The sequence below is a fragment of the Aristolochia californica genome, unplaced genomic scaffold (genome assembly GCF_029961685.1).
Source record: "Aristolochia californica isolate CCGP_79_NKW_82.1479 unplaced genomic scaffold, dmAriCali1.0.hap1 SCAF_6, whole genome shotgun sequence".
Taxonomy (NCBI): Eukaryota; Viridiplantae; Streptophyta; class Magnoliopsida; order Piperales; family Aristolochiaceae; genus Aristolochia; species Aristolochia californica.
In genome coordinates this window covers 5,952,128-5,978,786 of record NW_027182257.1, presented here as the reverse complement: position 1 = coordinate 5,978,786, position 26,659 = coordinate 5,952,128, and the positions used below count along the sequence as shown (strand labels likewise).

Here is a 26,659-nt window from a genome sequence, read left to right as displayed (position 1 = left end):
TCCTCTCCTCCACCGAAATTCTCCGGCGTGCTAGATATCACTGTGAAGTCACTTGAATCCGCTTCCAAATGTCAACTTGGTATTTCGCAGAGATCGAGTGTCGTTTTCGTCAAATGAAAAAAATCTGGGAGGATGAAAATTATCCAACTCTGCTTTTTTCAAAGGGCGGTGGTGGAATCTGTCGTGGGTTGTCGATAACTCCCAACCAGATCTCTGTCACGGGCACTCTCCCGTTTGTATTTTGTTTCTCCGGTCCTTTCAAGGCTTTAAATCAGAGCAAGACAACCCCATTACTTCAAACGCATCGCACGATTCGTCCCTTCTTCGAATACAAACAAACATGGATCGTTTGAATGGAAACAGATTCCTCTTCCTTTTCTTCTCTCTCCTCGTACTTGCCTACGCCTCCGCGGCCTACGATAACGCAGGCGGTGGCAGAGCGTCCCCGCCAGACTTCTCCGGCAGGGGGCCTCGTACTGGCTCCGGTCATGGTTCCGGCCCTTCTGGCTCATGGGACTACAGCTGGGGGTGGGGGTCTGCTCCCAGGAGTGGATGGGGTTACGGTTCCGGCTCCGCCAGGTCGCCGAGTGGGGCAGCGAGGGGATTTGGGTTTGGTTACGGGTCCGGGACAGGTTCTGGTTCTGGATATGGGTATGGATCCGGCGGCGGTGGAGCGCAAGCTGGAGGGTCCGGACAAGGTAGAGGGTCTGGCGGTCAGGGTGGCGGCTCTGGTGGCGCTGGTTCTGGAGCGCACGGCAACCATTCTCCTCACACTTCCGGCAGTGGCGCCTGAACTGCAATTAATTTCTCAATACTAGATGAGTATATAAGAGAAAGGTGTGGCTAGGATACTTAAATTATATAGAGAAGATTAGATGCTCATATCTTTGTAGCAGAAGAGTTTGTAATACTACGTTTGCAGTATATGTTTGTCGTCTTCATCGTCTGGAATGAGCAGGAAGAAAACAGTTCAACTGTGTATGTTGCAGATATTCTCTGTGTAGTCCTCATTCGAGTTTGCATCAAGTTCTTACGCGCGCCATGTCGCGATATCTATGTGATTTGATACTTATCCAGGTGTTATGGTTGTCGATGATGAGAACTCAGAAGGTTTTTAAAAAGGATTTCTTGTTAATCAACTCTTGCGACAGGTGATGAACTGGTACCTGCTCCGACTCCGGGCTGGTGTTTCTCGTGGCGCCTTTTGAAAGCGAGGTTTTGCAGTTCTTGCCTGGATGCACTCTCTGTCTCCCACCAACTTCCATTGCTCTCAATCACCATCTTCTCCAGGGGGAAGAAACGGACAAGTCCAAGGAAATTAATTGATTCACTCATGCACCGCAATTGCAGGCCCGAGTTATCCGGGTTTGAGAAGAAGATGGGATCGGATCCCCTGCATAGCTTTGTCAAGGAAATTAACCAGTAAAATTCATATTTTTAAAATAAATAATGAACTATTAAGTAAAATTAATAGGATCCCACCTCTGAATTCAGTTTTCCAACCCAATCTTGCACATACATTAAGGTTTCTATAGTAATTGGCAAATCCATTGTCAGTGCTAAAGATAACTCAGATAAAACAATAGAAATAGGGACAACCAATATATTTTTGGCAATCAATGACAATGTTGGACATTTCCTCTCATCCATCTATAACTTGCAATAGTAAAGCCCCAATTATGTCTATTTTATACCTTGATCTAACACAACTCAATAGCCAAAACTAAAGAACAATTCTTCCCATACTTGTCAAATTTGCTAAGCATTGGTTTTGCTATTAAGGAAATATCATAATCGACGGACTCACTCCACCTAGTTAATATAATCCTTAATATCACATATTTTTGCAAAAAAAATGTTTAACGTGGGGTATTTAGTACATGAGAATAACTTAGTGACTTCTCTAAACATCTCCTACCCAGAACATATTTCCGTTGTCATTCTCTATTCTTCTTCAATTGACAATTACAAGTTCAATTTTCACATAAAGTCTTTATATTCTAAAGCGACTTGAAGTATCTTATGGGTGGAGTTCCAACAGATTTTACAATCCAAAATTAACTTCTTTTTAAAACTCTTTTGAGCGCTTGCAATTCAATACACAACTCAATCTCTTAAAATCTCCATCATTTCTTTTATTTGTCCAATATTTGCTTGAACAACTGTGATTAAAATATAACTGCTACATCTAACATATAAAAACTCTCCATCGAGCAAAAGAGGGTGTTGAATGATGGGCCCAAGCCCATAAGATATGGACCTACAAAAGATAGGCCAGAACTCACATGACCAAGGAAAGCCTACATATCTAAGAATGTTGGAAGATGAGCCCAAACCCATAAGATATGGACCCACAAAAGAGTTTTAGTTTAAAGGTGTTTTAGTCATGATATTTTTCTATTTATATTGGGTTATTTAATTATGCTAGGACTTATATTTAAGTGTTAGAGTTTGATTGTAATTGGGAAAAAAATAGTTTAATTATAATTGGACTCTACCACCTTCCTCTATTATAAATAGAAGTTCATGTACTTTGATTATAATAAGCCAATGAAGTATTTATCTTTTTCATAAATTCAATATGGTATCAGAGCAAGTTATGTGAATTGACTCTATCAACCCACAAAGGTAATGCGATTTTTTTTTAATATATTATCTCTAGCAGTTTAGGTCCGTGTTTGTTAGAAGACAGAGCCCAAACCCACACGACCAAGGAAGACCCAACATATCCAAGTGTGTTGCAAGATGGACTCTAGCCCATAAGATCCAGGATGACACATACATCCAAGAGATATAGAAGACGGGCTCAAGGCCTACAAATCAAGGAGAAGGCCCATAAACTCAAATACAATGATGACATGATGGTAAATAAAGAATCATCTCATAGAGATGGCATTGATGTAATTAGATTAAAGTTCCAAGGGTATTATGGTGATACAATAGTTTCATTAATCTATAAATAGAGTTTTAGGGGGAGGGTTAGGACAACAAGTCCATAACCTCTTCTTCCTATGGTTTTCTCCCAATGGGTCTCTTACCCTTTTTCTGCATGAGCTAAATCCATGGAGTCCTGAAAAATCAACATGGTACCAGAGCTTTGATTTTCAGGATTCCAACTATGGTTTTTTAGTTTTCATTTTCCTCTGTTTAGGGTTGGAATTTTTTTTTCCTCTCTTTTATTCAGTCTCGTGCACTTTTTTTTTTTTTTTTTTTGCTTTCATGTTTTGGTTCTTTTTCATAGTTAATACTTCTGTATTTTTAATTTTACTTCTAGTTTTCTTCTGCCCCTACTCTGTCTTTGCTCAAATTCTGCCATTATCATCGTATCACGATGGAGTAGTTCCAACAACTTACTAACCGTGGTTTTTATCTGAATCTTCTTGACTGGTCTTCCTCGTGAATCTACTACTAGCATACTTCTGATTATTATCATTGTTTTGCCACTGCTATGAATATCTCCGTTCTGTTGCTGTCGTGATTTATCGTTCTATCGAGAAGCCCACTTTGTTTGGAAAGTACGTTGTTGTTCAGCTCCGTTGGTGTCGCAGGAAACGACGACCTCAATCTCCACTGAGTTACTAAGTTGATGTCCATTACAACTTCCACTGAGGGGGAGAAAGAAAGTTTAATCTGCCTCTGTTCGGCGCTGCGGGGAAGAAAATGATATTGTAGCCGGATTTAAAACAAATTTCAGAAACTCCTCTGGTTTCCATATCTGTTTTTCTACTGTTGCTGGCATATTTTTTTCTTCTTCCGAAGATATCAGAATCGACAATCTCTAGCTTGGAAGGTTTTGTGTTGTTGTTAATCCGGAAGATAACTCTGTCTATCCTCACTTTGCCGAGAGATAACACATAAGGCTATAATTCTAGAAACTTATTGATCATCTAGTATTATTTTCGGAAGTTACTATTGTCGATTCTCCATCGAGCATTGTTGTTGTTTCTGGAAACTGTTGCTCGAATGCAGAAATAGGAAGGAAGGTTTCTATATGATTTTCTATATGATATTTCTGGAAGATCTCTTATGGAGTGAAGTTTTTTCGGTAAGTCCACTCTGTCCGAAATCTTGCTGTTTGGAAAGTTGCCTTCCGAGCTCTATACTGTTGCTTTATTTAGATTTCCTAAGTTAGGAAAATTTCATTGCGCCGGTTCATCGCCTGTTCCAGACCAACCAGATTGGCCGAATTCCCAGCAAACCCAACGAACTTGCCAACCCGAGCGTGACTTATGTTCCTTACCGAGTCAACCTAGGCCAACTCAGACCGAGTCAACTCGGTCCAGGCCAACTCGGGTCTGGGTCAATCTGACTCGGGCCACTTATTTTTTGCCTCGATAAACATGTCTGGACCAAAGCATATGCATATTTCTACAACAATTCAAATATATTGGTCTACTATTTGATTCAACGCGACTTGGTAAATTTTTCTCTAGCTAGAATATTATTTTGAAGAATTGACATATTATTCCTTGGTCAGCATATTATTTGGTACAGATATTTGCATTAAATTATTTCACGGGTCAATTTTACAAGGATTATTTTGGTTCGTGTTAATGGGCCCAAGCCCATATCAGCTGCTGTTATTGTGTATCTTTGGATGAGACATTATTATTAAAGAATAGGTGGCCTCAGTACCTTTTCTCATACCATAATGTATTTGACTCTAAAAAATATCACGGTTGGGACACCATGAGAGTCGGTGCCAGGATTGGGACACCATCATTAATTTAACTCTCAAAAATATCACGGTTGGGACACCATGAGAGTCAGTGTCCGAATTGGGACACCATGATAAATAAGCCCACTTCTCCCCATTAATGTTATTTATTATTCCTACCAATTGAGAGACATTATCTTGTGGAGGGACACAGATGGAGAAGTTTTTTTCTTTTTTATTATCCTTTAGTGAATAGACCCGCTACCTAGATTAATAGAAGTGACACTACCTAGGGGTGGCTTCGAACCGAGCCGAACTCGAGCCACTAGTGACACTACCTAGGGGTGGCTTCGAACCGAGCCGACTCGCGAGTGGCTCGAGTTCGGCTCGGTTCGATTCAGTATCTCTCGAGCTCGAGATCCAAAATCAGCGTGTTTGAGTTAACGAGTCGAGCTCGACCGAATCAAGGTTCGGCTCGAAAGCTCGCGAGCCGGCTCGTTAACGGGCGAGTCACGGGATCGGGATCGGGAGTTGGGGATTGAGAGCAGGAGCCGAGGGGTGGACGTCGAGCCCCTCCCGTCTGTCGCCTCTGTCGCTGTCGACAGCTCTTCGTCGACCGCTACATTCCCTCCAATTTTTTCGCCTCCTCTGTTTCTATCGCCGCCGCTTCCATCGTCACTGACAATAGGTGATCGCCGGCGTCGCGCCTTCGCTCCCCGTCGTCTCGGCAAAAAACCGGAGTCGCACCTTCTCGCGCCCCCCACCTCCCACCCCCCCCCCCCCCCCCCCCCCCCCCCCCCCCCCCCCCCCCCACAAAGTCGTATGTGTGAATTTATAAACAAGGAAAAAAAGCTCTTTGTCCCTTCCTCATTGCTCTTGAAGAAATTGAAAAAATATTTTTTTTCAATAAATGTTAAAAATACATTTTTAGTAGAAATATAGGGACCATTAATGCCTCATGTTTTTTAAAATATTTTTATAATTATAAATTCTTGTTAAAAAATCATATAATTTTCTAAGTAAGATTTTCTTGCCAAGATGGGCTAGAAAACCGTATAAAAAAAATTTGAATAAGTATTTGACAGTTGATGATATAATACTTTTAGCATGATGCAATTTTCATAGCAATTTTGTGTTTGACATTTTATTTGATTAAAAATGTATCGATAAGTATAGTAATATATTAAAATAATTATTAATTTTTATTTATTTCCTTAGAAGAGGCAATAAGAGGTCCATTTAACTTTCCTAAAAAAAATTTAAAATATTTCTTGTAATTTTCTAGTAAGTCTCTAATAGTACTAAGATTTTATTTAAAGGATTTATAATTTTTATTTGGGTGATTGTAAATTGATAGTGATATTTCATTTAATTTTGTTGTGTTTGATTATTGTATGAAGTGTTTAGACTATTTTATGGAGTGTATGGAGTGTATAAATAGTTTCATGGAGTGTTTATGGAATGTATAAACAATTTTATGGAGTGTTTATGGAGTGTTTATGGAATGTATAGACAATTTTATGGAGTATTTATGGAGTGTTTATGGAATGTATAGATAATTTTATGGAGTGTTTATGGAATGTATAGACAATTTTATGGAGTGTTTATGGAGTGTTTATGCAGGTATTATGTATATAGATTACGCCCAATTTTAAGTAGAGGTCATGTCGAATTTTATATAGGTATTATATACATAGATTATGCTCAATTTTAAGTAGAGGTCATGTCCAAACTTATACATGTATTATATATATAGGTTATGCCCAATTTTATGTAGATGTCATACCCAATTTTATGTAAAATGTATGCATAATTTTATATACAATTTATTTTATATATCTTTTTTGAAAAATTTTAAATGTATGTTGAAGCTCGAGCTGGGCTCGAACTCGGTTAAAATTTGTGGGCTTGAGCTCAATAATAATTTTAGCCTCGAGACGAGGTTCGACTCGAAGCTTGGCTCGAAATATTCAAATCAAGCTCGGCTCGAACATAGGCAGGTTCGGGCTCGGCTCGACTCGATGCCACCCCTAACACTACCTATAGAAGATAGGAGTGTGCCGAACATCTAACATGAGTTATTTGACTAGATTATGGAGCAATGTCATACGACTTGAAGTGATGCTACTCTCACTTATGTTATGCCAGCTGGGCCTCATGAACGAGAGCACCAGTGTGAGGAGAGTATTAGAAGATATGGAGGACTACCATTTTATACAAAAAGATTTTATACACCATTTGCAACAAGCTGGGAGTTCATAATGTTCTCTCACCCCCAGCTTGAGGATGAGTGTTGGAAAATAGGGCCCAAGCCCATACGACCAAGGAAGACCTATATATTCAAGTGTGTTGGAAGATGGGTTCAAGCCCATAAAACCAAAGAAGGCCCATACATCTAAGAGATATAGAAGATGGGCTCAAGACCCATATATCAAGGAGAAGGTCCATAGGCCCACATACAATGATGGCCGAATGGTAAATAAATAGTCATCTCATAGAGATGACATTGATGTAATTAGATTAAAGTTGCAAGGTTAAAGCCCTAAACCCTAAACCCTAAGTTCAGGGGTATTATTGTAATACAATAGTTTCATTAATCTATAAATAGATCTTCAGGGGGAGGGTTAGGACATCAAGTCCATAACCTTTTCTTCATCTGGTTTTCTCCCAATTGGTCTCTCCCTTTTTCTCAATGAGCTAAATCCATGGAGTCCTGAAAATCAACCGTGGTTATATTTTTTCAGTCTCTACACCCGTTAGTTGCTTTATGTTTTTCACCTCTATACCGCTATTCTATTTCTAAGAGTTTCTGGTTCATGACCGGTGATAACGACGATCCCTCTCTCTGAAGCTGCTCTCCCGCTCTGAAGCTTGATGGCGTAGGCCATGGTTGCCGCCTGGTCGGACTTGAATGTCCCAAGCCAGATTCTTTGGTGGCACAAATTTGGGCTCCTACGCATCTTTCATCCTTGGAGAAATCCAGTCACTGATTTATGTCGTCAGAAGGTCGCAACCTCTATTCCATCGAATTATCATCAACATTCATCTTCAGTTACTGATCCTTTGTTGTCAACCAGAGGTACCTTCCGTCTATCCTCACAAAAAACACGCTACTGATTTTCTAGTTCTGTCTGATCATCGCTGGGTTGCCATTTTGGGAGGACGAAAGACAACATTCAAAAGCCATCAGAATCGTCTTCCTAGACTCACGTTGTTACTGGCACTAGCCTCGCTGGCATTTTTTTCTGAAGCACGCATGGTATTGCTCTCTGCTTCGTTGGTTGTCAATTTGGGATCATATCTTTGTTTCAGATGTTGTTTCGGAAGTTATCTATCGAGTTGTTGTTTTTGTCTTGCTGTCATTCCGAAATTATTTTGCTAGATTATTTCCTCTGCCGGATTTATCTCTGTTCTCAAACCAGCGATTATCTCTGCTCTCGTCAAACCATTTATTTTTGGAAGTATTGAGAAAAATTAAATCCTAGTTCTGAGTCTTACACCAGCCCACGCCTGTTCTGACCCAACCCGGATAGGGCCGAGTTCCCTACGAATCAACGATCACTTGATGTTTCAAATTCCACCGAGTTAACTTGGGCCAACACGGTCCAGGTCAACTCAGTGAGTCAACTCAAACGTGACCCACTTATTTTCTACCTCGGTATATGTGTCCAGGGCCAAAGTTTATACATATTTTTGCCGCGACTCAGATATATTGGTCTACTATTTGTCTCGACGCAACTCAGTACTTTTTCTCAGACTGGATTATTATTCCTTGGTCAACATATTATTTGGTACAGATACTTACATTGGATTATTTCATGGGTCATTTTACAAGGATTTTATTATTTTGGTTCGTGTTATATGGGTCTAAGCCTTTTTCAGTTGCTGCTATTGTGTCTCTTTGGATGAGGCATTATTATTGAAGAAGTGGTAGCCTTAGTATCCTTTCTCATACCATCCTTTATTTGACTCTCACACATATATTTGGGTCAATCTTTTGAGTGTTGCTTTGGTCAGGAGTTTAAGTCTATCATGTATACATATGAGTGTTTTTAAGTCTATTGAGACTTATATATATACCCGTGGGTCTTTTATCACCATCTTGTGAATGACAAACATTACCCACTTATCACCCATTTCTACCTGTGAGAGTTGGTGCCCGGGTTGGGAGATCGTGATGGAGGAGCTTATTACTACATCTATGTTATACCCCCTTAATTGGCATTTATTACTCTTATCACTTGAAAGTCGTTGCCCCGTGGAGGGACACAATGATGGAGGAGTTTTATTACACTTATGAGCATTGCGTATAGATAATATCATATGCCTTGGAGTGATTTTACTCTCACTTATCTTATGCCAGTTGGGGTTCATGGAAGAGACCACCAATGCGAGGGGGAGTGTTGGAAGATATGGATGACTACCATTTTATACAAGAAGATCCTATACTTCATTTGCAGCAAGCTGGGAGTTCATGATGTTCTCTCACCCCCAGCTTGAGGAGTGTTGGAACCAAACCTACACGACCAAGGAAGACCCACATATTTAAGAATGATGGAAGATTAGCCCAAGCTCACACGACCAAGAAAGACTCACATATCTAAGAATGATGGAAGATTGGCCCAAGATCACACAACCAAGGAAGACTCACATATCTAAGAATGTTGGAAGATGGGCCCAAGCCCATAAGATATGGACCCACAGAAGAGTTTCAGTTTAAATGTGTTTTAGTCATGATAGTCTTCTATTTATATTGGTTTATTTAATTATGTTAGGACTTATCTTTAAGTGTTAGAGTTTGGGTGTAATTGGGACAAATATAGTTTAATTGTAATTGGACTTTACTACCTTCTTCTATTATAAATAGAGGTTCATATACTCTGATTATAATAAGTCAATGAAGTATTTTTTTTTTTCCATAAATTCAATAGAGGGTGAGAAAGTTGTTCCCTTAGTAATGTTATACAAGCATTATTAGTAGAACAATTGTCGACAGTAGTGCAAGACAAATTTCTTTTTATATTTCGATCCAAAAAAAAATAATCCAATAGAACTTTATACAACACATCTTTTTATCTAAGGATAAGGAATAAAAGCAAACCTAATGAAAAAAAGTACAAAATATTTTATCAACACTAGTGTAAACATAATATAAGATATGCAAATACCATAAACAAGAAGTATAGATATAAGTCTAAGACATACCACAAAATGCACTTTTATCAACACTAATGGCCATGTACCTTTTCTTTTGCATTGAAGTCAACATGTAAGAAGTGATAGCAACTCCATTAGAAAGTTTATCCAACTCATTCAGAACCCCTGGCTTTTCACTATTATACATCTTCAAGAGGTCTCTTTTCAAAGTAGTACGAGAAATGAGTTGATACAAAGTGTGGACTTTCAATTGCATTCAATGGTTGTTCCTCTAATACAACCCACTTAGTCATACTAAATCTAAGTCTCTCTAGATTAAATACATGATTTGTGACTCCACTAGCTTGTTGTGTAGATGATAGTAATTGTTGCCTAATGTTAAGATTTTGGACACCTCCTCAAATGCTGAAAGTAAGTAGATATTCCATTTTTTCTAGGTGATTTCAGTTCAATTTTACAATAATTACTTCTAGCCATGTCTATGCCATCTTTTTAAAATTTATAAAAATCATTCCACACTGCTAAAACTAAACTCCTTTATGTTTGTGAAGGTTCTTGAGCTTGATTAGTACTATTAGTGCACCCCCTCCCTACTCATAGTGTGGAAGGAGACTTTAAAACTGTTATATCTTGGGCCAAAGGTGTCTGCCAGACGGCTTGGTAGTAGGAGCAACAGTTTCTCCAAATTCAAGATCTACAATTGCCTACTGTCAACTTTTGATATATTGTTTACAGCCTTTCTTTTGTGCTATTAGTCCAATATGAAAACTAGGTCAGCAACAGATCTCTTACCACAAATTGAGCTTGAATTTGCTGTATTGGGTGGTCCAACCCTTTGATGCATCCAATCCATCACATGGTTAGGTGAGAGTGAACCTTTGCATGAGGGAAATTGGTGTGCTCATTCCCCATCAGTTTGATTGTTCTGGTGCATGAATTTGCTGGAGCAACCGATTAACCAATCCCCATACATACAAATCAACAACTTGTGAAATTGAATGATCTGAAAATACGCAAAAAATGAAGATGATAAAACCACACTTGATTCTACAACGAACTGCTTTGCAATGGACATGGTATACTGTCATTTACTTTCCTATGGCACATACAGATGCTAAACTTAATACAAGTCAAAAACTATGGTTAACAAAAAGCTTACAGCGTAGAACAGCTAACCAATGATCCGCAGCATCAAACTTCAAGCTTCAAAAATTGCCAACTGGTTACTGAAAGCTCACCTCCTATCAGTTTCAATACAACCTGCCAGTACACTCATGAGAACCACAAAAACAAGGTTTCTTCTTTATATCGCCATTGGCATCTCGTACTTGGTCTATAGTGTAATTGTAATGATAAGTAAGCTCCTGAAGAGGAGGTATATTTTCTGCTGCAAAAAACATAATATGAGGCAGTGTCTTGTCATCGTGATCATAAAGCAAATTCTGTGCATAGAGATTTGGCGAACAACTATGGTTGATAAACCTGCCCACATTCCCATAATCAGCTGCATCGATTGTGAATCCCACTGTCTCCACCACCTCACATATTGCATTTGTTTGTAAAGCAGGTATAACAGTAGACAACCCATCCCAGAGAGAATGGTCATTATAGTTATTTCCAATATCAAACAGATACTCATCATTACCAGTCCTTTCTTCTGCCTCAGTATCTTTGAGGACCACCCCAGTATACTCACATATGAAACTGCCAGAGGGGATGGAAGTCAAAGATCGAACTCCCCACCCCCTCGCTTCAGTTTTGAAAACCTCTAGATGGACTTTTATTCCCCGCTGGCTAACTCGATTGTAGCACGATGGAGGGCACTTACATGAGGGCCCACACTCATAAACAAGGGGCTTCGCTTCCACAATAGCACCATCATGGTTGAAAGGAATCTCCCCTCCATTCTTAACTGCACAAAAACAGTTCTCAGAATCTGAGCACCCTTTGGTGCAATCACAACCCCTTGGAGGTTCAGGATTGTACCAAGACGGATAGATCGCCTTGGTGATGTATTTGAAAGGGTATGGCTTCTCATCATCAATTAAGTTCACAGCACTAATTGGTATTCTTTCATTTCCCTCAGATATGTCTACTATACAAAGACCTTCCCTAACTGATGATTTTTTTGTCTTTTTCATGATTCTAAGAGCCAACTCTGGTTGCCCTGGCATTCTTCTCATCTGAAACTTAAATACAGAGCCTCCATGATGCTCTTTCTCCATCCAATATTTCTCCACTAGATAGAGTCCATCATATGTGTAGGTCGCTACCATCTTTGATTTTGAATCTTGGTATGCATCACTAGCTTTCTCTTTAAATCCACGGATTACCCGAACTGGTGTCTGAGCTTCCATACTGTTTTTCAAGGCCAGATTTCCCCGTATTAGTTTTTGGTCCTCATGTTTCTTATCTCCAGATGCATTTTGCCCTCCATGGCCTGAGTATATCAACACATCAGAATTGTCAAGTTCATCATTATAACCACCAGAAGCAACAATGCTAGTGGCTAATTGATGTCCATTTTCTTTTAGATAATCAATACCTGCCATATATTGGCGGTGAAGGCCTATAATGGCAAGCTCCACCCTAAAGTGAAACTCATCCCCGAGCTCAACTCCAGGAACACTCCCAAGAATTTGTTTCCCAGTGTTTACCCATTTGTTCTTTTCCTTTAGGAGACTGGAAGCCCTAAGATCCACCCGCTTAGTTGTCTGTCCTTGGTCCTTCGACTTGGATTCTTCTTCTTGCAAAAGTTTCCTACAGCAAACTTGAAACAAACGAAGAGTCTCTCTTACTTTCTTACGAGCATTCTCTTCGATATCATTATTTTTCCTCTCCAAACTAGGAACACCAAATGGAGTAAGAGTTACACAAAAATCTGGCAACATGTTTCCCAGACGAACACCTTTCTCATTTACCTTTTCTCGATCTAAAGAATGGTGGTACTCCTTTTTTTCCTTTTTGACTTTGGTTCTATCAGAATTAATCAATGGTTTTATATCTTTTTTGGACTTGGGAAATTTCTTATCATGACGCCATGGGCAGTTTGGTGCAGCCATTAAAGCCAGTACAACAACCTTATCAGCAAAGGATTCCACATTCAGTTCTTCACTCTGGTATACAACTATCTCATAATTTTCGCTATTTGATCCTCCTACTAAGTTATCCTTAGAATCCCCTCCCACAACTGAACTTTGGACTACTTTAGCACTTTTTCCTCTACTATTTTTTATCACACCTGATCGATTTAATTTACTCTCATCAGCACCCACCACTGATCTTCTGACTACTTTATCACTCTTTCCTCTACTAGTTTTTATCACACCTGAAAATTTTAATTTACTCTCCTCGGGAGCAACCGCTGAACTTCGGACTACTTTATCTCTTTTTCCTGTACTAGTTTCTCTGGCACCTGAGATATCTAACTTACTCTCATCAGCAGCCACCACCTGAAGTTCATCATCTTGTCCTGATGTGTCCTCAATTTTAACATGATAAGCATGCTCAACTTTAACTGTACTTTTGACTTCTAAATTGGCATCCAAAACATTAGATTTAACAATATCCATTGGTGGCACACTTTCTAAAATAGGCTTCTCAGAATCTGCAATAACTTTCCTGTTTTTGGCAAGGAATTCAAGGCATTCTTCTTTACTAAGTTGTGGAGCATGTCTTCCACAATATGGAGGAAAATCTCGTATGGCCGAAACTCGTCTCATACAAACGTACTCTTTTTGCTGATACTCCTCTTTAGCTTCAACAGCAGAAGTAGGAATTTGGGGTGACGCAAAATCTTTTGCCAGATGGATAGCTTCAGTCTGCTCCAAAGCACTTGACATTTTCACCGGCTCAAGCTGAATTAAATTGGGTCCCTCCAAAATTTTTGGCTCATCACTTTTCCCCAAGTCAGTAAGTTCTCCCAAGCTTTCTCTTGTTTCAGGATTTGAAGCTTTTGGTGGCTCATCTGTAATTGTTTGGTCTGATGGCTCCACAAAGTCTTTTATTACACCATTTACCATATCCAAGTTATTTGCAAGGTCGACATCCTGGGGAGGGTTTAAACTTTCTGCCAATTTTGTGTCTTTTAATGGCTCGACAGTGTCAGGTTGAATGGAGGACGTCTCTATCTTAATATTTAGACTCTCAGAAATATGATCAGAAACAACATCATCGTTAGGTTTTCCTTGACTGAGGTTTTCTGCAAATCGCCCACAGCCCGGGGGAAAATTTCTAACAGCAGAGACTTTCCGCCGAGGAAGCTTAACTGACCTGTTATTAAACGAAATCTCCACTATACCTTCATTACTAGTTTTTTTTGGAGGCTCCTGGGCAACATGTCCGTTGCTTAAACAGCCAGGTTCTGACAAACAAAATCAGTAAAATAATAATTATAAATCCAAGAACGCTCGAGAAACGGTAAGAAAATTCGAGGAAGAAGAATTAAAACGAAAAGAAAATAACCCTAGGCTTGAAGGATGGATGCTGACCTGCGAGAAGATGCTCCATTTCGAGGGATGACGCTCCCGGTGCCGCGAGGCCGGGAATCAAAAAAGAAACAAAAGGAGCGGTTTCACAAACGGTCTGATTTCCAAAATGCTTTTTCCAGAATATGTCTCCCAATCGAACATGTTTGTATTTAATATGGCCTTAAGCTCGTGTATTTACATAAAGAGGGGGGGAAAATGTTGCATCCAAGTCCGGATAATTGAAGAAACCTGATTCCGGTTTCACAAATGGTTTCTCACTTGAGATGGAAATCCCCCAAATCATTTGGCCTAATGAGAACAATTACATTCATGTCTCACTAGGGGGGGGGGGGGGGGGGGGGGGGGGTGGGGGGGGGGACATGAACGTCTGCCGTATTACTCAATTCATGTCCTGAGGTAAGTCATATACATGACTAACATGACTCAGGAGATCATGTCCAAAGCGTAAACGGTGGTAAATGTTTTCTGCCCAATTTTGGCATTCATGTACATGAAACGAGCACACCCCTCTCATACATGAAACGAGCGCGCCCCTCTCATTTCGTTCCCGCACCCCTTCTCTCGGCTTTGGCATCCATCTCTCTGCTCCCTCTCTCGGCTTCAGCATCTCACTTCAGTCTGCCTCTCTATGGCCTCTCCCTCTCGACCTCCATCGCAGAGTACGGGAGGTCGAGAGGCTCTGCGACGGAGGTCGAGAGGGAGGCCTTCCTCCCTTGATGACGACTTCTCTTCTCTCTCAGCCTCTCTCTCTTATCCCTCTCGGCGTACCATTGGAGCGCCGCCTCTATCGACATTGCCCGCTAGCTCGCCGCCGTCGCCGTAGACGATGGTTTAATTTTTCCTTAGTTAGAAAAAATTAAACTATAGTCAAAAAAATCATTAATTAATAATTTTTATTTATAAAATAATTATTTTTATTTATTTAATATATTTATTTATAAGTACTATATTAAAATAGAGATTTAATAGTCATAATTAAAATATTATTAAAATAAATATTTGATAAATTATTTTGGTTTAATTATCCCATTGCTATAATTAATTAAACCAATGGTTTTAAATTTTGTGACAATATATTATTAATTAGTAATACATAAAATATATTATGTTATTGATAAATATAAAAATTATTTATTATATTAATTTATTATTATTATATTAAACTAGTGGTTTTTAATATTAAAACATATCTTAATGTTATTCAAAAATCATTTATAACATTATTTATTTATTTCTTGTAATTAATCATGTGCGTATTTTATTGGCTCACATAATTATCATATTAATGCATAATAAAATATCTAATTTAATTAATTAATATATTTAATTATACATTAAATAACTTATTCGTGTAGTAATAATGATTGCTTTACTTAATTTGGGGTAGGCATTCTCTTATTTTTTATGTTTTTCTCATGTTGGGGCACTAACAATGGAAATTGTTGTTTTCTAGTGCACATGAAGTCGTCAACACTACACCAATCAAGTGTGAAGATGAAGATCATGTAGATGACTGACATGATCTTCATGTTGGAGATGAACATGAACTTCAAAATTTCGTTTTATTGACTAATCCCCATAAAAGGGGGTTAGTCAACAAACATGAAATTTGAAGTTTATTTTTATCTTCATTTCAATCATTTACATGAACTTCATCTACGAAATGGGTGTTTATGGGGGGTTAGTCCACAATGAAGTGGAATGAATTCCCCCCGCATTACCTAGGTCATCATAAATAAGGTGTTAGTGCAAAATGAATTGAATTGAAGCCAGATAACACCGTTTCATCTCCTCAGGCAAAAACGACGGAAACTTGATTCCGTCCATTTTTTCAAATCATCGACTTACCGCAAGCGACGGCGTCGCTTCTTCCCCCCCCCCCCCCCCCCCCCCACCCCGAAACTAAAAATCCTTTCTCATTTCCACTTTCTCCTCTCCTCTGCTCGCCCTTCGTCTCCCGACGAATTTTTTCGCCCGACCTTCTTCTCTCATTTTCGCTCTCTGCTCCCTCTGCTCCTCTCGCTCGGCTCTCGTCTTCGTTCTCTGCTCCCTCTACTCTCTCGCCTTTATCTCTCGTTTTCGCCCCATCTCCCTCTCTCGTCTCTTTCTCTCTCGGCCTTTCTCTTCCTCTCCCTCTCTCGTCTCCCTCTCTCTTTTCCCTCTAGGCCTCCATCTCTTTTCACTCTCAGCCTCCCTCTTCCTTCTCGTTCTCACTCTTCTCTTTCCTCCTCCCCCGATTTCTTTTGATTTAACCTATTTTGGTTTCGATACCCTTCGATTTCCTTCAATCTTCTTCGATTTTCGACAGTAGGCATCGATTTCTTCCATTGGGCTTACATTTCCCCATTCGGCGGTGATTTTCCCCAAATTTCAGAAGGTAATCCGAAACCCTAAATTTTTTTTCAACTAATTTAGTTTTGTGTTTGAGTTAATTTTAATTTTTGTGCGTAATTTATCTTGATTGTGGCCAAATTTTGGGATGTAGGGTTAGGGTTTATGGGATTTAGGGTTCAAATTCGTGTTGATAGGGTTTAATTTCGGGATTAGAGTTGGGATTTGGGACTTTTAGGGTTTTAAGGTCTAGGGTTTAGTTTTGAAGAGTAGCTTTTGTTTAGGATTGAACGACGTAGATCGTCTCTCTCTTGCAGTAATCTTGTTTGGAGCATTAGCCAAGGCAACCTTGAATCAGTTGCCTGGGATGAAAGTCAAATATCCCGTGAGAGTGATCCTCTGTTTTCTGTCTTTCAAACCAAGTCTGTTGCAAGTTACAGCAGAGCAGAGATGCTATAATTGATATTGCCTCTGGGTTTGTCTCAGAATCTACAGTCAAAGACGGGAGGTCCATTGCTGTACTTGCAATGCTTCCAATACCTTGTGACTTCTTTTCTAAGCTAGGCCAGGTTGATGGTCTTGGAGCTTGTAGACATGGCCTAATTCTATTCTATACTTGAATCACTGGCTCTAAACAATTTTTTCCTCCAAACTTGATCTTGCAAACTGTTTATGACAATAACAGACCGAAATGGTTTGCAAATAGCCTCTGTAGCTCCACCAAACTCATTTCATTCAAAATTTCTTCTGTAGAACATAGGGGCCATGTAGATACCGACTGATACAAAATAATGCACAATTAAGTTATAAGTGAAACCAATTTTCTTACTCTAATATAAATTAGCAATAACTTTGAAGAAACATGTAGTAGTTTCTGTAAGCATACATATGGCTTATATAATTCGAAGTGTGGTCCTTGGTTCAGTGTTGATGAGAGAAAATGCAATTGCCAGTCTCTCACTATGACTACAGAGACTTTCCTCCTTTTCTTCTGAATTCAGGCCATGCAACACAGACTGTGTCAGGGAGAAGACCCGCATCCTTCAACTTCTTCTCCAAACTCAGCTTTTGCAAATATCTCCTAGACAGAGAGCATGATGTCTACCCTTAATATCAATTTCATTGTAGCCATGTGGCTTAACTAATCCTGCTTTTCTCATCACTTGTTGAATCCTAGCAATTTCTCTCCTGTTTCCTTTCCAGTAGTGGTGTTTGTTGTCTTGGATTATCTTGAGAATTTTTCCGGGGTTGGTTTCTTATGGTATATTGGTGTCATTTCCAGAACAAGACACAAGGAACTTTCCTTTAGGGCATTAGTAAAATTGTAGAAGCAGGTGTTGCTGCTGAGGATTCTAAAAGTCCTTGGTTCTGCTGGTTTTCTTGAAAAATATTTTTTCCTTGCAGAAGTTTACATGTAGAACTGGTCAAATTTATTTTGTTGCGATAACAGATTTGTCTTGAGAACTGTTACTGATCAGTTGATTTTATTTCTCAGGTGCTAAGTTGTGAATGCTCTCTAATCTTCTTGGTAACTCAGGATCCCTCACAGCAATCTCAAAAAAAAAAAAAGTGGCGCTTGGCAGCTTGCAGAACAATGCTGCAGAAATACTCTGTAGGAGACGGTTGTTGTCTTTTTGGTGCAGATGGAACAACTTTTTCCCTATTACCATCAATGGTTTATCCAGATTCAAGATTAGGTTAGTGATTGCTGAAGAAATGTTTGTGAGAAGATTATAATCATCCAGTTTTGGCTAGTGGATTTCTGCAATCTGCTATTTGTATCTTCTTAATATCCTTGTTGCTTGTCTATTGAGTTCACTGCTACACAAGTTATTGTTCTTTCTAGAAATGCTTAGGCATGTTACATCTGAAGAGGAAATAGATGTATTCAAGGAATGGACATCTAGGAGGTGGTGGAAAGAAAGAAAGAAGGCTTCTAAAGCTAGAAATAATTTGCATATGAGTTTCAGTGAACATGGAACCAGAATGGTTTTACATGATGGCTCACCTTTAGGTTTCTTCTGCATTTTTCTCTGTATGGGAGAGTAGTGCATTCATTGTGTTGCTTTCTGTTCAAACTTTGTTTTCTTTGTCACTTCCAAATCTGCTAGAGAAACTAGCTTTGATCCTAATTTCTGTCTCAAAGTTTTTCCTTTTCTAATCCTATTGTACCATGATTCCTTGGGGTTCCATGGACTGTTTGATCGAGGTGAGTTTGCCACAGAGAACCCCAAGGATAATAAACTAATACAATAGGAACCCCAAGGAAACTAATACAGTAATCATAAACTGACAACTTAAGCACATTAAGAACTAATACTATACTTCTAACACTCCAATAACGTGAAAAATCTGAATTTTCCTTGCAATGGTTTCCTTCCTCTTGCAAAGTCCTATGCTGCTTTAGTTGATACATGTTAAGGCACTGAACGCATATCCATTGAAGACCCATTGATGTTGGCCATTGTGGGATGTCATCACTCTGCTTCTTTTGAATTTTCTGTTCTACTTCTAATAAAAAAACAGATCACAACCCATGGAAGCTGTATTTCATTAGTATAATAATTTATAATAAATTGTAATCATTAATTGGATTAATTATGTAATTTCTATAATTAATTAAACAATTAGGTTTATTTATTATATTCCCTTATGTTATTTTTTAATTTTTATTAATTTTATATAATTTATTCTAGTCACACATAATTAGTATATTAATTTATAATGAATTTTAATCATTAATTGGTTAATTATCCAATTTCTAAAATTAATTAAACCATTATGTTTATTTATTATATTCCCTTATGCTATTTTTTAATTTGTATTAATTTTATATAATATATTCTAGTCACACGTAATTAGTATGTTAATTTATAATGAATTATAATCATTAATTGGTTAATTATCCAATTTCTAAAATTAATTAAACCATTATGTTTATTTATTATATTCCCTTATGCTTTTTTAATTTTTATTAATTTTATATAATATATTCTAGTCACGTAATTAGTATATTAATTTATAATGAATTGTAATTGTTAATTGGTTAATTATCCAATTGATATAATTAATTAAACAATTAGGTTTATTTATTATATTCCCTTATGTTATTTTTTAATTTTTATTAATTTTATATAATTTATTCTAGTCACACGTAATTAGTATGTTAATTTATAATGAATTGTAATCATTAATTGGTTAATTATCCAATTTCTAAAATTAATTAAACCATTTTTATTTATTTATTATATTCCCTTATGCTATTTTTTAATTTTTATTAATTTTATATAATATATTCTAGTCACGTAATTAGTATATTATTTTATAATGAATTGTAATCGTTAATTGGTTAATTATCCAATTGTTATAATTAATTAAACCATTAGGTTTATTTATTATATTCCCTTATGTTATTTTTTAATTTTTTTAAATTTTATATAATTTATTCATGTCACACATAATTATTGTTTTAATTTATAATAAACTATAATCATTAATTGGTTTAACTATCCAATTGTTATAAGTAATTAAACCATTATGTTTATTTATTATATTTCCTTATGTTATTTTTAAATTTTTTATTAATTTTATATAATTTATTGTAGTCACACATAATTATTGTTTTAATTTATAATAAACTATAATCATAAAAGGTTACTCATTCTCTTCTTTATTTTGAAAAGGACACTAAAATCTGTTTTCCAAGCACTAACACTGGAATCTGTTTTCCAACCACTTCAACTGGCGTGGACTAATACCCAAACATGAGTTGAAGTGGAAGCAATTCATTTCACTTCAATTCAATTTTCCACTTCATTGTGGACTAACCCCCCCTTAGTGTGGACGAGTTCATGTCCACTGGAAAACAGTTTCCAATGTTAGTGCCCCCAAATAAGAAAAATGTGAAAAATAAGAGAATTAGTATCTTGTAAAGTATATTTAATTAAAATATAAAACTTAAACATTAAATTAGGTAAAATAAACATTGTTACTACACGAATAACTAATTTAATGTATAAATAAAATAAACTAATATACTAATTAATTGAATTATATATTATATTAGTTAATGGTTACTGTTTATTATACATTAATACAGTAATTGTGTGAGCCAATTAACAATGCACAAGTTTAATCATAAAAAAAAATAACATTAAAAAAACATAAACGAATATAATATAATTAGTTATTAATTTATTAATAATATATAGTATTCATTAACATAAAAAAGTCATGATTAAATAGGAAAAAACTATCAAATGCTAACTTTAACACACTATATATTTTTTTAGTATTATTAATTAATAATATTTTTACATTAAATTTAAAACCATTGATTTTATTAATTATAAAAATGAATTAATTAAACAAAGTGCATGAGTTAACAACTTTATTAATAAGTTTCCTAATCAGCAGTTGAGATAAAGCTCAAGAAACCTGTGTAGCAAGTTCAAGTCATGTAGATGACTAAAGGGGGGTTAGTCAACAAAATGGATTTTTGAAGTTCATGTTCTTCTCCAACATGAAGATCATGTCAGTCATCTACATAAACTTCATCTTCGCCCTTGGTGTTAATGTTGATGACATCATGTGTACTGGAAAATACTTTCCAATGTTAGTGCCCCAACATGAGAAAAACAAAAAAAAAATAAGAGAATCCCTAAACTGTTACAGTATACTTAATTACAACATAATTCTTAAACCCCAAATTAGGTAAAACAACCATTATTACTACACGAATAAGTTATTTAATGTATAATTACATATATTAATATATTTATTAATTGAATTAGATATTTTATTATGCATTAATATGGTAATTACATGAGCCAATGAAATACGCACATGATTAATTATAAGTAATAAATAAATAATGTTATAAATAACAAAAATGAAAGTAATACGTTTAGCTATTAATTTTATTAATAACAAATGATATACTTTAACCTAAAAATGAATGATTTAAGAGAAAAAATTGATCTAATCATAATTTTAACGCACTATATATTTGTACATAATATATTATGTATTATTAATTAGTAATATATTGTCACAAAATTTAAAACCATTGGTTTAATTAATTATAGCAATGGGATAATTAAACCAAAATAATTTATCAAATATTTATTTTAATAATATTTTAATTATGACTATTAAATCACTATTTTAATATAGTAATTATAAAATAAATATATTAAATAAATAAAATAATTATTTTATAAATAAAAATTATAAATTAGTGATTTTTATGACGATAGTTTAATTATCGGCGAGCTAGCGGGCAACGACGACAGAGGCAGCGCTCCAACGGTATGCCGAGAGGGAGAAGAGAAGTCGGGAGGCCGAGATGCTCTGCAACAGATGCTCGACCTCCTGTGCTCTGCGATGGAGGTCGAGAGCGAGAGGAGAGGGAGGATGGCCAACGGGGGTGAGGAGAAGAGAGGGACGTCGAGAGAGAAGAGAAGTTGTCGCCGAGGGACGAAGGCCTCCCTCTCCTCTCCCTCTCGACCTCTGTCGCTGAGCCTCTCGGCCTCCCGTACTCTGCGACGGAGATCGGGAGGAAGAGGCCGTAGAGAGGGAGACCGGAGAGGGACGATGGAGACGAGAGAGGGAGCAAAGAGCTCAGGGTTTAGGGAGACGAGAGAGGGGGTGCGGGAACAAAATGAGCAAATTGCGTGAGAGGGTGTGCGACAGAGAGAGGGGTGCACTCGTTTCATGTACATGAATGCCAAAATTGAGCGGAAAACACTTTCCGTCGTTTACGCTTTGGACATGATCTCTTGAGTCATGTTAGTCATGTACATGACTTGAAGTCTGGCTCTCCCCTAACGACCTCAGGACATGAACTGAGTAATGCAATTGAAGTTCATGTCCTGAGTCAAGTTGACTAACCCCCCTTAAGATAAATCCGAAAATCATCTCCACGGTTTAAGTTCGGGAATCTGGTTTCCACAGCATATTACGAATCGAACCCTCGTCGTTTTTTCTTTTTCTTTTTTGTTTCTCTCCCTCTCTTGGTCTCCTCCGTCTCTCATCATTTCTTCCTCCTCAAAAATTTTCTTCACTCCCTCTGTAGCCATCTTTGTTCTCCCTGCTCCCTCTCGCTTCTCCTTCTCTTTTGGCCTCCCTTTCCCTTCTCCCTCTCGCTATGAACATCCTCTTGGCCTCCTCTCTCTCCCTCGCACTCGCTCTCCCTTTCGGCCTCTCGCTCGCTTCTCCCTCACTCCTATCCCTCTCGGCCTCCCACTCCCTTCTCCCTGTCACTACTCTCTTTTACTCCAAAATACCTCCCAATTTCGTTTGATTTTCTCCATTTTGATTTAGATTTTATTTGATTTTTGACATTTTGGCATCGATTTCTTCTATTCTACTTTGATTTTCCCATTCGACTTTGATTTCACCCTTCGGCTTTGGTTTTCCCCAAATTTCAAAAGGTAAGCCTAAACCCTATTTTTTCCAATTAATTTAGTGATGTATTTGATTTAATTTTAATTTATGTGCATAATTTGGGGATTTAGGGTTAGGGTTTATGGTATTTATGGTTCAATTTCATCTTTATAGGGTTTAATTTGGGGATTATGGTTAGGGTTTAATGCTTGGTATTTAAGGGTTTAGGGTTTTAAAAAATAAGGTTCTTGATTTTGGGGTTTAGCATTTTTTGGGTTTGGGTTTAGGGTATTTAAAGGGATTAGGGTTTATTCTTGGGGTTTAGGGTTAAAAAAAATAGGGTTCTCGGTTTTGGGGCGATAGGTTTTAAGGTTCTCAGTTTTGGGGCGATAGGTTTTAGGGTTTTTAGGGTTTAAGGTTTAGGGTAATTTTTTTAGGGTTTAGGGTTTGTGATGTTTAGTCCAGTTCAAACAAGGCTGAGTCACCTACAGAGGCGTCCATTAGCCAACGACACCCGACCCCTCTCACTGACGAGGTACAGTTCGCAGTGACTACAAAGTCATATGGGGCTCTACCAAGGATTTTCGGTGAATTTGGACTTGATGTGTGTGTGTGTGTTTGCATTGTTTAGTGCATCTGCTATGGAATGATTTTGCCATGTAGTGAGGAGATTCGGGTGTTATAAATATCCACCACATGGTGAGGAGATTCGGGTGTTATGAAGCCTAACGAGGGCGATGTCGAAAAAGATTGTGTCAATGCCCTCAGGGAAATCCTAGACCTGTCGGACGACATGAAGTATGACGCTCCTAAATGGTTGGATACGCCAAGTAAGAAGACCATGTTAACGGCAATGACAGTGGAAGAGCGGGTCGGGTGGCTTAAATATTGTGCAAGAAAATACTTGTAATGCGTTTTAAGTACAATATTTTCTTTGGGAAGATTGTTATGTATTAATGACGATGTTTAAATTTTAACGTTGCAAGACTTATCAGTATGGTCAATATTTTTATTTTTTATGATTTTTGTGTTAATATATTATGTGGATGAATATGGTGGATGAGTATGGATGTGGTCAATTAAAGATTTTCATGGCTATGAATATGATTGTTGAGTATGGATGAATAGGTTATGATTGAAGATTGATGTTTATTTTTGTTTATGACTTTTAGGAAGATTAAATTTTCAAATTTCCATGGCTACTATGACAAACGAAAAAAGGTTACAACTTTTGTTGGATTGACATGTATTATTGTTGTCATAGGAGGATACTATCTATGCCATTGCGATAAACGTCTACCACGTTCTTGTGGGGTTAATGGTTCATTGTCTTTGCAAAAGGCACTAGACAAATCACCTATAAAATTTTGAAAAGTTTATTGGATGAATCAAATTGTATTTCACAAATTAGCAGAGATAAGTAATAACAAAGGGTTTTTATTAGCCACAAAGACCATCTCAGTGGAAGAATAACTTGCCTATTTCCTTCTAACTGTTGGTCAACAACAATCCTATAGTGTCACGACAAAGATGTTTGATAGATCGAACTGGACCATAAGTAGGTATTTCAACAAGGTGTTGGATGCTATTCTCAAACTTCACTATGATTACATCAAACGGCCTTCGGAACACACACACTCGAAGATTTTAAACAATTCAATGTTTTATTCATAATTCAAGGTAACATCACTTGCCCTCTAACTAAACAAATTTAGATTACTATACAAAGTTAGTCAATATTAATTGAAATTATATAATTAGGATTGTATTGGGACTATTGATGAAACTCATATCAAAGCGAGCATCCCACTTGAAGAACAACAAAGGTTTTGGAACAGAAAGGGCTATCTCTCACAAAATGTGATGACAACATGTACATTTGATATGCAATTCACTTATGTACTTGCTGGATGGGAGGGATCAGCAGCTGATTCCTGTGTACTGAAGGGCGTATTGACTCGCCTAGATAAAATATTTGTACCTGAAGGTAAATAATATATTTTTATACAGTAATCTTTTATCTATTTTATGTTAATTTATTTTATGTAAAATATAATTTCTATTGTAGGTAAATATTATCTAGTCGATGCTGGTTATGCAAATCTTCCAGGATTTTTGGCTCCATATTGAAGAACTCGGTATCAACTGCAAGAATTTGGAGATAATATTCCTAGGAATGAAAAAGAATTATTCAACAGAAGGCACTCATATTTGCAGAATACTATTGAGAGAACTTTTGGTGCTTTAAAAGCTCGATTTCAAATGTTGAAAGGTGCTCCTCCGTTTTATTTTAAGATGCAGACAAAAATTGTAATTGCTTGTTGCATATTGCACAATTATATACGTGGAGAGGATTATAATGATATATTTGAATTGGAAGATGATGATTCAGATGATTTGGAGGAGGTGATGGGGTCCAATTAGGTGCAATAGATGATAGAGACAACGATGATAGTGATGGTCTCGGGAAAGAAGATACCCAATCAACAAACTTTCGGAGGTAGCGTGCATTAGAATCCACAAGAGCCGCACAATTTCGAAATGACTTAGCGACTTGCATGTGGAATGATAAATGATGATTGTATCTTATTGTTTTTTAATGTGTTGTTCTTATGTACTAAACTTGTAATTTGATGATTTTAATACTAAAGGCACGAACTCATTATTAGAATAATATTTCTTAGGTTATTAATGAAGTTGTATATTTATTTATATATTATTTTTATTACATTTTATTACTATATTAAACTAGATATTTAAGTCTGGTAAATAATATATAATTACAATATACATTTGATGAATTAATTTTTTTCAATGTTGTGGAAATATATTATTAATTAATACCAAGTAAAAAGGCTTATTAATAAAATAATTCTTTATTTATTCATTATATTTATTTTTTAATTATTATATTATATTAGTGATTTAATAGTGGTAATTAATATATTGTTAAATTAAGCTTTCGATCAATTATTTTGGTTTAATTAACCCTTTTTTATTTAATAAAATCAATGGTTTTAAATTTAATTAAAAAATATTATTAATTAGTAATATGTACAAATATATAGTGTGTTAAAGTTATGATTAGATCAAATTTTCTTATTAAATCCTTCATTTTTAGGTTAAATTATATCATATGTTATTATTAAATTAATAACTAAACTTATTACATTCGTTTCTGTTATTTATAATGTTATTTATTTATTTTTTATAATTAATCATGAGCGCATTTCATTGGCTCACTTAATTATTGTATTGATATACAATAAAATGCAATCATTAAATAATATAATATATAATTCAATTAATTAGTATTTTAATATATTTTAATTATACATTAAATTACTTATTCGTGTAGTAATAATGCATGTTTTACGTAATTTGTGCATTAAGGATTATGTTTTAATTAAGAATATTGTTAGGTTTAGGGATTCTCTTGTTTTTTATATTTTTCTCATGTTGGGGTTCTAACACTGGAAACGAATTTGAATCAGGAGATGAAGATGAATTTCAAATTTTCGTTTTGTTGACTAACCCCCCCCCCCCCCCCCCCCTAAGTGATTGATTGGGCTCTAATTGTCTATAAGTACATCCCAAAGGTAGAACACTCCTCTTCGATTTTTTTAATTTTTTTATG

The 26,659-nt window shown here is 36.6% G+C and overlaps 2 protein-coding genes across 3 annotated transcripts; one reads left to right on the top strand and one right to left on the bottom strand.

The window, feature by feature from the left end:
- The first annotated feature begins 340 nt into the window (after nucleotides 1-340).
- Nucleotides 341-793, top strand: LOC137935212 (putative glycine-rich cell wall structural protein 1). Its single transcript, XM_068779905.1, has one exon. The coding sequence runs from the start codon at nucleotides 341-343 to the stop codon at nucleotides 791-793; it is 453 nt and encodes a 150-aa protein (XP_068636006.1).
- Nucleotides 794-10,380: 9,587 nt separating this feature from the next.
- Nucleotides 10,381-14,389, bottom strand: LOC137934146 (histone-lysine N-methyltransferase, H3 lysine-9 specific SUVH6-like). Of its 2 annotated transcripts, XR_011109158.1 has the most exons (3): nucleotides 14,305-14,389; nucleotides 10,974-14,177; nucleotides 10,381-10,817 (listed from the first exon to the last, which is right to left on the bottom strand). XR_011109158.1 is itself a non-coding variant. In XM_068778393.1 (2 exons), exons 1-2 carry the CDS (start codon nucleotides 14,321-14,323, stop codon nucleotides 11,065-11,067), a joined length of 3,132 nt encoding a protein of 1,043 aa, XP_068634494.1. In that variant the 5' UTR covers nucleotides 14,324-14,389; the 3' UTR covers nucleotides 10,824-11,064. The 2 variants fall into 2 exon arrangements, 1 of the variants encoding a protein (XP_068634494.1); XM_068778393.1 differs by lacking the exon at nucleotides 10,381-10,817 and having other exon boundaries at nucleotides 10,824-14,177.
- Nucleotides 14,390-26,659: the final 12,270 nt, after the last annotated feature.